At 41.6% G+C, this 12,045-nt stretch overlaps 1 protein-coding gene across 6 annotated transcripts in view; it reads left to right on the top strand.

Moving 5' to 3' along the window:
* LOC140913113 (uncharacterized) overlaps positions 1-11,389 on the top strand; it is a 54,726-nt gene extending 43,337 nt beyond the window's left edge. For 4 of the 6 annotated variants that reach the window (XR_012159477.1, XR_012159481.1, XR_012159478.1 and 1 more), the window contains 2 exons: positions 575-944; positions 10,421-11,389. Coding sequence is in view for 3 of the 6 variants with exons in the window: in XM_073348855.1 (XP_073204956.1) it covers positions 575-932 (358 nt within the window). In the remaining 3 variants the exon portion in view is untranslated. Of the gene's footprint in view, positions 1-574; positions 945-2,373; positions 2,394-10,420 lie in introns of all 6 variants that reach the window. The other 2 variants (XM_073348856.1, XM_073348857.1) reach the window with 2 other exon arrangements.
* The last annotated feature ends 656 nt before the right edge of the window (positions 11,390-12,045 follow it).

Below are 12,045 nucleotides of genomic sequence, written 5' to 3'. Positions count from 1 at the left end.
GCGCCAACCCCTGCCACCCAAACTACGGCCGTGTTTTGGAAACCAGGAGTGAAGGAGCAGAAAAATCACAATGGGCGTGGGTGGGAGAGCACCGGCACTATTGTTTTTGGTCCAAGTAATTGAAATGAAAACTACCAGCATCTCCCCTAGGTGACTCTCGCTGATATCACTCTCCTGAGGGTAACAGAGGTGGCAAGGGAACAGATGCTGCAAGCGTCCGGGTACAGACTGGGTCCTTATGCTGCTATGCTGTGTACTGTGATGATGCCAGCTGAATTAATGCTGGAGTGGCGTGGGAAAGTGTCCTACCAAAGTGGAAGAAATAAGGCAGCCCTTCCCCAAAACCCTGCAACGGACTACAGAGTACCTCCACCTAAGTTTCCTGATGATCTCTGTGTAGGATTCCCAAGCCATTCCTGTGTACATAAACAGTCTTTTTCATGGGGCACCCACACAGGGAGGCAGATAGTCACTCTATCTCACCTTGTCAATTTTAATAAAAGGTAGAATATAAGAACATTTGACCCCCAAATATTACTTGAAATTGCATACTCACCAGAGGTTCCTTCCCCAGCATCACACTCGGTCATGATGCTGTCCTGCGACCCTCTGGACGGCTCTGGGGCTACAAACAGTTCCTGGCTCTCTGGGAGAATGGATCACCCACTCACCTGTCTCCCATTCTCCTCCTCTTCCTTGTCCACAACCTCCTTCTCAGTGTTGCCTGCGCTGGCCTGGGACTCCGACTCCTCAGAGGTATCCATGCTACTCTCGGGGGACATTGTGGGGTCGCCCATGAGAATCGCATGCAGCTCCTCGTAGATGTGTACGTTTCTATGCCTGCACAGCCTCTTCTCCCCACAGACCAAGAAGATCCACTACCTCCTGTGTGTTCCAGGCTAGAGCGCGTTTGGAACGCGGAGCCACCATGATCGGCTGAGCAGGTGAGTGCTCCACACTGAAAAAACAGGAAATGGAAATTCCAAAGTTTCTAGTCCTTGAGCAGGGGAAAGGCTTTTTCCTATGTACCTGGCTGCTGTGCAGAAGATTGAAAACGTTTACCAGTGTGGTCTCAGCGGAGCATTGTGGAACACCTCCTGGAGGTCAGTTAAGTCGACGTAAGTAACATGGTGTCTACACTGCCTCTATGTCAACCTAACAGCATCCAATTAAGTGCTACTCCTCTCGCAGAGGAGGAGAAATTAAGTTGATGTAGTAGGTGTGTTACGTCGGCCGAAGGGACCTGGTAGTGTAGACACATTCATTATGAGGTCAACGTAAGGCAGCTTATGTCGACCTAACTGTGTAGTGTAGACCAGGCCTCAGCCTGGCCTGGCCAGAAGCTGCTACTGCTCAGACAATGTTTATGAAAGTGAGTGTAAATGTTTCATTGAAAAACAGCAGCATCTTCAAAAACAGCAATAAGCTTTCTCCTCAGGGAAACTGAATTATAATTTATCTATTAAATTAGGGATGGCATTGCCAGTTTCTCCATTCTGCCCTGCCTCTAAATCTAGAAGTACCTGGCCCAATTTTGTCCTCACATGCATAGGAAAACACCAATAAATTTGGGTCCATATAGTGAGAACATCTTGTTATCTCTCCTTGGCTAAGACTGTTGATGAGGCTGCTAATTGTGTCAATGGTTTCTGCAAAGTAGAAACGTGCTCTAGAAAATGATGAACTGGGAAATCAGATCATCATTTTTTCAGGGCGGAGACCCTATCTTGTTATGGTTTTGTGCTGTATCTAGGACAATGCGGCCAGGTAAGTAAGAGTTGCTGTTCTTACACTGGTTTCAGAGTGGTAGCTGTGTTAGTCTTACATTGTCGCTTTTCTAACAACTGCACCTTGAGTCAAGTGCCATAACAAGATGAGTTTTTAAGAACACACTTACTAAAGGCAAGTGTTATCGTATTTAAGGTAGATTAATTAAAAAGCCCCATGACTTTGATAATATCACTGTGTCACACTGTATCTTAGGCTGCACTGTGACTCTTTGTGCCTTTTCCAGGTACCCTTTATACCAACATTTCAAATTGTAAATTTTCATAAGGGGTAGCAATTAAACCTTCTTTTATGGTGACACCTTCCAACAAAATAAAAATTCTTCGCTAAACAATGTTTTTGTAGTTAAGAATGTTGGGAAAACATTTTCTTAAAGCCAGATTCAATAAATACCATTCAAAAATTATGTCCAGCTCCTGAAACAGAGAGCCTGTACAAATACAGTGTGGGAAATATTCAGTCTTCCATTGCTTCTTAAATACAGAAGCCCAAAAGTATTTCCTAGTGAAACAGTCCCTAGTATGTTTCATCTAATATTATTCTGTGTAGAAATATCAAATTGATTTCATTTTTCTTTTTTTTTAGCTCTTCACTGCCCTCTCCAGGTAATACTTTATTTGCTGTTTAAAAAAATATACACAAAAATATGTCATTCGTTACATTAACAAAGAAATCTTGTGCTTTACAAATCGTGTGCAAACACTTTCATGTTTAGTATGCACTCTCTGATTTACTAATTATTTACACCTCAACCTTCCATGACCAGAAATGACTCTTGTACATTAAAAACTCAACTCCAAAAGAGGGCAAACCCAACATGATAAAGGTTTGAGACTTGGAGTGAAATTAATATTTATCTGTAGTAGCACCTCTAGTGTGCTATGTGCTTTCCAAATAGAAAAGACAACACAGTCCTTGCCCAGAGAAGTTCACAATCTAATTACAAACTCAGAGAGGATGTGCAGGAAGGATCCAACAAATAAAAATCTACATATAATAAAATAGACAGATATATTGATTTTCAAAAGGGTGCCTTAATTTTTGTATGCTCAGTGTGATACACCTTAAAGGGGTCTGATTTTCAGAAAGTTTTGAGAACCCACCCTCTGAAAATCAGCTCCCCTTAAGGTATCTCAAGTTGGGCACTCAACCACTAGTCACTTTTAAAAATCTTGGCGTATAAACTATTCCCAATCAGAAAGTTTCCTATAGTCATCATGGCAGAGAGGGTCTTCAAGAACCTGAATGTGGAGAGGGTAAGGGCCTTTCAGAAGAGCTCCAGAAGAGTGAAAAAATATGTATTATTTTTTCAAAAACTAAGTCAGACGGCAGCAGTAGCTTAGATAGCAGCGTCGTGTGGGCTTAGTCACCATCTACAGTTGTATTTAGTGTTCAAATTCAGAGTGAATTCAATCCTTCCAAAGCTTAATAAAAAAATTTTGGGACAAGTTTACAAGACATAGTCACTGTTTGTGGCCACACCTGTATGTACATACTTGTGTTAGCATGAGTAAATGGCCATTAGCATGTTCAAATGGGTGCATATGTGCATAATTAAAGGCCTGGTCAATTTAAGCCTTCAGTATGTAAACATTAGACATACGTACCAATCTATTATAAATCTTTACCGTAAAAGTTGGTTTGTCCATTTAAGTGAGTGAAATTGGGGTATACTAATTATGGGAAATAGGTGGTTTATTGCCTACTTATTTATACACTTCAGAGACCGGTTAAACAATAATGTGAGTGCAGAACTGGGCTATGAGCAGAGGACCTACAACCACCTGTCCCATTACAAACGATAATGCAAGGTCACTGCACCAGATGGTGACCACACAACAATCTAAATTAGTGTGCTTCCCCTTTCTCATTTGATTTACATTAACCCTCTCAAGAAAAATAGATTGAACATGAGGAACAAATAAGCCCTTTTAGTCAAAGTCTAAATTACAGTGCATCCAGGTATTTAACTTATTTTTCAAGATGTGATCTGTACCATATGCCCCTAGAGCATTTTGCAGAAGAAGAATGTGAGTTACAGAATAGTAATTTGAAATAAATTATTTATGGAGATGATCTGAGATGGTATATCAAGCTCCAGGGTCTTACAGTGGTGTTGATCACCAGAGTAGCTGAGCTTCTCTGTCTTGGAGTAAAGAAGGGGCCCTGTCCCAGATCCACAAGGAGACCTGATTTTGAGAAAGTGCTGAGAACCCACCCTCTGAAAATCAGCCCCTTTTAAGTGGCAACGCTGAGTGTAGTAATGTCTAACTTTTAGGTGGCTAGGCAAACAGTGGAATTCACAAACCCTGGGTTAAGGCTATGCTCCCTATGTGATGCATGGGGAGAGAGATGCCTGAGAATGGGATCCATGAAAGCCAGCTTGCCAGATGGGGAGCTGCCCAAGCTAGGGTGACCAGATGTCCCGATTTTATAGGGAGAGTCCCGATATTTGGGGCTTTGTCTTGTATAGGCACCTATTGCCCCCCACCTCTTGTCCTGATTTTTCACACTTGCTATCTGGTCAATCTCGCCTAAGCTAGCCAATGACTAACACCAATGAGGGGGGTAGGTGTAAGTTTGGCACCTAAATTCAGGCTGGAAGGAGGCACCTGTCTTTTCTTGCAATCCACAGCTGGGAACCCCTCTCCCGGAATCAGGCACCTAAACCATTTCTTGCAAAAGCAGCAGCGGTGCACACCCAACTCCATGCAAGATGGGAAGAGGAGGTGGAGGTGGAGGTCTCCTTTATAATTTTTAGCCCAGTAGTTAAAACACTCACCTGGTGTGTAGGACACCCTGGTTTAATTCTCCCTTCTGCCTCATGAGAGGGAATGTGAACTGAGGTCCCCCACCTCTCTCTCTCTCTCTCTCTCTCTTTGACCCAATGCATATTTATTTATTTAACTCTATACAAAGTGAATCAGATTCAACAGAAGAGATTGAGCCCGACATCAGAATATCCTATAGTCCAGCAGCTAGGACACTCACCTGAGCAGTAGGAGATCCCTGTTTAAATCCCTTTTCCTCATCAGGCAGAAGGGGGAGTTGAACTAGGTTGTCCGAATCCTGGGTGAGTACCCTAACCACTGGGCTAAAGGTTAAAAGGGAGGCCGCCTTTCTCCCAGTCCATTGCGTGTGTGGATAGGCGTGTTCTAGATGGGGCCCTGCAGGCAACACAGGCAGGGCAATGGCTATTTTCTCCACCTGGTTTCAGGATCAGGCTGGTGTTAAAGGGGAAATAGGCATCTGGATGCCTGCCTGAGGCAGCCATGCACATGCCCAGAGGCAGAAACGTAGGCACCTAGGAAACTTTTACAGGAAAAATTAGATGCCTAACTAGTTTAGGCATCTCCAGGGACAGCACCAGCTGAGCAGGGATTTTGTGCATCACAGTGGTGCCAAAATCCCCAATGGGACTTTGTGGATCTGGGCTTCTCTCACTCAACAGTGACCCAAACAAAGCACAATGTCCTCAGGCACTGAAGTAATACAGAACAGCTAGTAACTTGACACATTGGACATCAAGTGTGTTAGAACTGAAGTGGGAAGGATTAAAGAGGGGATTCTCAGGGCTTTGTAAGAAACACCGAGGACTGCCAAAGAGAATATTACACAGTATTTACTAAAAAAAGAGGAGTACTTGTGGCACCTTAGAGACTAACCAGTTTATTTAAGCATAAGCTTTCGTGAGCTACAGCTCACTTCATCGGATGCATTCCTTTTCTTTTTGTGAATACAGACTAACACGGCTGCTACTCTGAAACAGTATTTACTAATTCACTAAATCTTAGGTTTGCTTTTGCTGTATTTTATAATCTTTTTCTATAAAGTTGCTGTTTGTAAGAGTTGCTGGTAAACAGTTGCCAAGACATTAGCATTTATTTCTACTTCAGAATCTGCTACTAATTCTTAATGAAAAGATAATATTCACTATTCTTATACTGCATCCAAGTAATGTCATGTTGTTTTAGGCAGACAAAGAATGCATATTAAAGGTATTATTTTAATGCACTTTGAGCAAGAACACAGTAACCTCGAACTGTGGCTTCAAAAGAATACTTTAATAGAGAACATATTAATTAAGTACAAACAATGGCTGGTATAAAAGTGTCAAGAGTGAAATAAAAGATCTTTCTCTCAATCCTTAGTACAGTAATAGGCATATCAGGTCAGTTTACACTGGAATGTCAGATCACTGCATATTAAGGTAATTCTGTACAGATCCTTTTCCTTGAGGTCACTGCTAAGTAGCATACTTCTCAATGGAGCCTAGTTTAGAATGTACAAACATTGTTCACTTTATGATCAAATTTACCAACTTCCCACACAACCAAGATGTCGTCATGCTTTTAATCACTGACATTTATTAAAAATGGGCCCAAGCTGCAAAGTTTGGATCTGAGTCCCAAACTGAATCCAGACCTAAAATACCCCAAAGTGCAGAGTTGTTTGGACTCTGGATTTATTTCAGGCTCATCACTAAATTATTGAATTAGAAATGCTGAATCTTGTAAAGGAGGTGATGCATAATTTTATCCATGATAAAAGAAGTAAAAGACATCGTTTCAAGCTTCCTCTCCCGCTGTGTGTCATTCGTGTATTATGAAGGCTAGTGTCATGTTTTGGAGCCTTAGCAAGCTGAGAGCCATGACAGCTAGTTTAGGCCCAGACTCTTATATCCATTAGAATATTTATAAGCTGGTGAGAAAGGCTTACAGTAGTTAAATATAATAAGACTCAGGGCTTGGCTATACTTGCAGATGTAGAGAGCTGGGAGTTAAACCAGCCTTTGGAGACCGCAGCAGGGAAAACGCTGCCGTGTGTTTACACTGTCAGCTGCAAGCACAGTGGCGTGGCCACGTTAGCAGCTCTTGCAACGCCACAAAGAGCAGTGCATTGTGGTAGCTATCTTAGTGTTCAGGTGGCTGCAACGTGCTTTTCAAAGTGGGGGGGGTGGAGTGTGACAGGGAGTGTGTTGTGTGTATGTAGGGGGAGAGAGTGGGTTTTTGGGGTGCTGACAGTGTGTCAGCATGCTGTCTTGTAAGTTCAGACAGCAGCAGACCCTCCCCATCCCTCTCACACACACTCACAACAGCAGCATTCCACAGTAATGGCTTGCTTTGTCCCAGAGCAGATAAGCATGCCGGCTCTCAGAAATGGAGCTTTGAAAGGTGATATCTGCATGCCTGCAGCCAAGTTCAAAACAATGACCAGAGTGGCCACTTGACTTCAGGGCATTATGGGATGTTTCCGGAGGCCAATCACAACACAGTAATGCAACACGTCATCCACACTGACGCCCGGGCATTTCAGCCAGGGCGCAGCAGCGTTATGCTTCTTGTGGAGGTAGATTACCAGGAGCACTCCAGCTGCAGAGTCCAGGCGCTCTAAGTGCCTTGCCAGTGTGGACACCTCAGGAGTTAGGGTGCCCAGGGCTGCTTTAATGCGCTCTAACTTGCAAGCCCTTTTTTTGGAGGTGTTTTGGTTAAGGAAAACTATCTTCAGTGTAATTATACAGGGTAGGATTTCAAAAGAAGGGGCCCGTTGGGTGCTTAACTCCCTTAAATTCTTTTGAAATCCCAGCTGAGAAAAAGCATAGCCATATGTGGTTTTTGACGTGGAATCTGTAGCAGACTTATCTGTTGCTATTTGATTGTGTTCTTAACCCACCCCTACTAGGGCCTGATTTTTAAACCAGGGCAAATTTGTGCCTATAGTTAGTTGAAACTGTAACTAAGGTCATGTTTACACTACCCCTTATGTCAGCAAAACTTATGTGGCTCAGGGATATGAGTATTCCACCCCGTGAGCGACATCAGATACGCCTGCAGAAGTCCTAGTGTGCATAGCGCTCTGTACTGGTGCAGCTCTGCTGCTGCAGCACAGTACATGTAGACATGCCCTTAGGGTGAGTACAAATGCTTTTATTTAGATGTATATCCCATTGTGCTTGTAAATCAGGTACTTAAACATCTAAAGGCTAGTTCACAGCAGCAATTAGTTATGCCAGCAATACTGGCGTATGATTGGAGACTGCTTTAAAAACTTGGCCCTATACTATGCCCTGTATAATGCTACATCATCTCCCCTCTTTAATTATGCACCTTATTACTTCTTCATTATCCATATTATTGCTGTAGAGATATTCTGTAATTAAGAATCAATCCAAAATGGAAACAACTCCTTTGAAGACTGACTTCCTAATAAACTTTCAAAATTATGATGTTTGGTTTTGGATTTATTTTTTTAAGGTTGCTCAATATATTAGCCTGAGAACTAGCAGCTCAGAGTTTACCCAAAGAAACATGCTAATAATACTTGAATCTCACCATATCAGTGAAGGAAGATTAAATTTTAACTTTAAAAAAATCCATAAAAGCAGCCAGCCTTGCAAAGCACTTACAGAACAACAGCTCTTGCCTTGTTAACTTACTGGATGTGACCTGAATTAAACAGAATCAGCCTCTGTAAGATACCTTTTGTGCTCAGAAAACAGTAAGTGGCATTGTCTAATCTTGAACAGCAAAAGTGACAGGATACATATTTCCACAGTTTAAAAAAAAAAAGTTTTAAACGATGGGCCTGATTCTCACGTACAGTTTAGCCCCTTTACACTGTCATAACCAGCAGCGTGGGAGAGCTCCAAACCTCCCACGGTTCCAGAGAAGCATTGTGCTGGATCTGACTGGGGGCGGGGCAGAGGGTAGAAATTCCATTCCCTTCTGCATCCTAGTCCCAGGGGCACATTTCCAATTAGGAAACAAGAAAGATAAACCTTCATGGAGACAGCCAATACCCGGATGCAAAATGACTCAACTCTGTGATCAAATTTGAATGGAGTTCCCACTGATAAAATGGGAATTTAATTTCCTTTCATTTGTTTTGTACATTTGGGTTTTAGCAAAGAAACTTTGGCATGAATTCACTTCAAGCTCACATGACCAAAGGCAGAGTAAACATTTATCTTTAGTAAAGGCAGCCAATCAACTTGATATCTCGTTAATTTCCAAAAATTAATTAAAAGTAGTGTCAGATACTACAACTGCCCTTGAGTCTCCCTGTATGCAGTGTAGTTGTAGCCGTATTGGTCCCAGGATATTAGAGAGACAACGTGGTGAAGTAATGTCTTTTATTGGATCAACTTCTGCAATTTCTTTGTATTTTTGTACATCACATTTTCCAATTTATTTTTTTAAATGTTAATTTCTTCCCTATGGTATGTGAAAGACCCACCTAAACAGTAGAAACCTACTGACTAAAAATGGAAAACTCTGCAACCAACATACACAAAGTGCTGTTGAATACATAAAGTAAACAAACTGAAAAATATAGTGAGACACTTTACACGCTAATGTCTGTCAGTGATAGGTTAAAGGTATTGAGACAGAAGTGCAGTTTTAAGTTGAATGTTTTTTTTTCATAGAGGTTGTTTAGCAGCTGGGCTTATTTTAATTGAAAAAAGGAGAAAAAATATTGATAATGACAAAGTAGGGCCCTTATCCTGTAGACATTAATACATTAAGCCTTGTGTGCATCTTTCTATTTGGGCTGAGCACTTTCCCCTCTTTTGAAAACTGAGCTGGAGAGAGTGAGAAGGAAGACCATAATTTCTATTTTTCAAATAAACAGCAGGTGGGAACTGACTTGGCAAGGATGACATTTAATTGGAAAGAGGCAACTGCCCAGTCTCTACATAAACATGTGCTCTTTGCTTTCTGGAGTGTGTAAACCCTGGAGCCGCTGACAATGAAAAATCTTTACACCAAACGCTTGAACTTGGTTTAATTTATGTTGGAGTGTGACACTCCACTGCAGCAGATACAGGGAAATTTCAGAATGACTTCTTCGGAGAATGAGCAGAAGAGGCTTGTGAAGTTCTCTGCATCAGATATGCTTGATCTCAGTTACTGCTACCAGTAGTAGAAACTGTTAGCAACTAGTGTTTGTTCTGCAATTAGCTTCTGGTTTTTCAAGCAGGAAGTCAGCTTTAAGAGTGGTGGTTTTTCTGCAGCTAACATAGCTAAGGTTTGATCTTTGCAGGTTTTTAAACAGATATTTTGATGCAGTCAATGGATAGTTCTGTAGCTCTGGAGCTAGCTGAAAATATCTCATAAAGCAGCTGAAGAATTTAATAAAATATGGTACCTGTTTAGGAAGAACTCTTCTACAAAAGCATGTATGCATCATGCTGTATTCAAATGTCTTGAAAGCCTATAAATTTGTCAAAGGTTGAACCAAACGGATAGAATCAGTACACACTGGTTTTACTTAGCTCAGCCAGGCTCCCAATTTTTGTCTGTATGGCAGACAAAAGGGGACCCTGTTTACAGATGGTGGGATTTCGGCCCTCTACAGGAAAACTTGATTAGGTTAAAATAAAACCTATCTAGTCCACAAAGAGGAAGGATTGTCGTGTGGTTAAGGCACAGAACTGGACTGATGAGACCATATTTCTGTTCCTGACTCTAGAGAGACTTCCCATTTGGGTTTGGACAAACCACAATCACCCTCTGTTTCTACTAGAAATGGCTCCTCTTCATGTCTTTGTCAAAACTGCCATACAAATTACAATTGTATAGAACAGCCTTTATTTATCTGGATTTATTCCTTTACCCCTTGTTTTTTTAAGGAACAAAGGACAGGAAGACATTTTCGTGGTAGACTCAAGCTTCACAAGACACTGTGACAATTAAAGAGTTGATTAAAATTTGATGCAGAGTGGGAAGCCTAGAATGATGTGTAGAACTTTCACTTTGACAACCTTTTGGTGAAGACGTGTCACAACAAATAAGAAGAACCAGCTTGAGCCTCTAGGAAACAATGTATCATCAGCCATCAAGTAGAAGGCAGGTAATTCTCCACAGATATATTCTTACTTGAATCTGATCATAACTGATGGACAAACATGAGAGCGAGAAATAGAAAAAAATTGGTCTTTCCTAAGGAAGCATGAAGGGAAATGCCATGTGCTGTTTTGAGGAACAAATTACTAGTGTGTTAAAGCCAAATGATAAATTAGACCCCATTTATAAAGAGCAATGCTGTAGGAGTGAGTCCACTACAGAAATTTCAAGAATGGTGATGGATAGAGATTTCAAATACGAAAAGCAGCATCAGAAAAATGGCAGATGATAAGGTCAAAGTGGGAAATTCATCAGTATAACCATAGACTCTTATTTACCCCAAAAGAAGCCATCTCAAAAAAAGTATTTGATTTTTCTGTTATGAATTGCTGTCTTTTCTTGTCTGCCTTAGATGGCTTCAAAATAAATTGTTACTTCTCAATGGGAATTTCCTTTTAAAATAATTGAAAAAGGTTTATACTACCGGATAAACAGCTTATTAAAGCCGTAATCCAATAAACACTTAAACATGTGCTTAACTTTACTGCCTTGAGTACTCCCACTGATGTCAATAAAATAATTCACAGTCATAAAATTAATCATGTGCACAAGAATTTGAAGACTTGGGGTCTTACGCTGTAGGATCTTCAAGACAGGGACCACCTCTTACTATATGTATATTCAGCATCTAGCCCAATGGGACCCTTCTACTATTTGTAATGATATTAAATAATTACTGTAATACAAACTATAAATGTGTCCCTATTATATTCAACTAAAATCATGCTACCCTTCTAATGTGAAGTGAAGTACAGTAAAAGCTTTTTTATCTGGCATGTTGGGAGAATGGGGGGTGCTGGTAAGTGAATTTGGGTGTGGAGTGGGGGTTGGGGTACAGGAGGGGATGTGGGGCATGGGCTCTGGGAGAGAGTTTGGGTGCGGGAGGGGGCTCAGGGCAAGGCATTGGGGCATAGAAGGGGATTCAGGGTACTGGATCCAGGTGGTGCTCACCTCGGGCGGCTCCTCGCTAGTGGCGCCCTGTCCCTGCTGCCCCTAGGCAGAGGGATATGGAATCACAGTGAACTATAAAATAATCATCTATAGATCTCAAACCACTTTAATAAAGACGGTGTCTTCTAATCCTGGGGAGATTAAATTACTTGCCCAAAGTCACACAGCACGACAATGGCAGACCTAGGAATAGAACCCAGGTCTCCCAGTCCCCTGCACTGCTCACGAGAGCACCAAAAACGCAAAGCTCAGCCCTTGCTGATTGTAGGGAATAGTGAGAGAGAAATGAGCTTGTATGTAAATTCAAAATGTTGAGAAACGCTCAGATACTACAAAGAGGGGTGCCATATAGAACACAGGTAGATAAGAGGACACTTGACTCTAGACCCATGCATCAGTA

The sequence above is a fragment of the Lepidochelys kempii genome, chromosome 6 (genome assembly GCF_965140265.1).
Source record: "Lepidochelys kempii isolate rLepKem1 chromosome 6, rLepKem1.hap2, whole genome shotgun sequence".
NCBI classification, from domain to species: domain Eukaryota; kingdom Metazoa; phylum Chordata; order Testudines; family Cheloniidae; genus Lepidochelys; species Lepidochelys kempii.
Note: the sequence above shows the minus strand (reverse complement) of the source record. Positions and strands in the feature narration are given on the sequence as shown.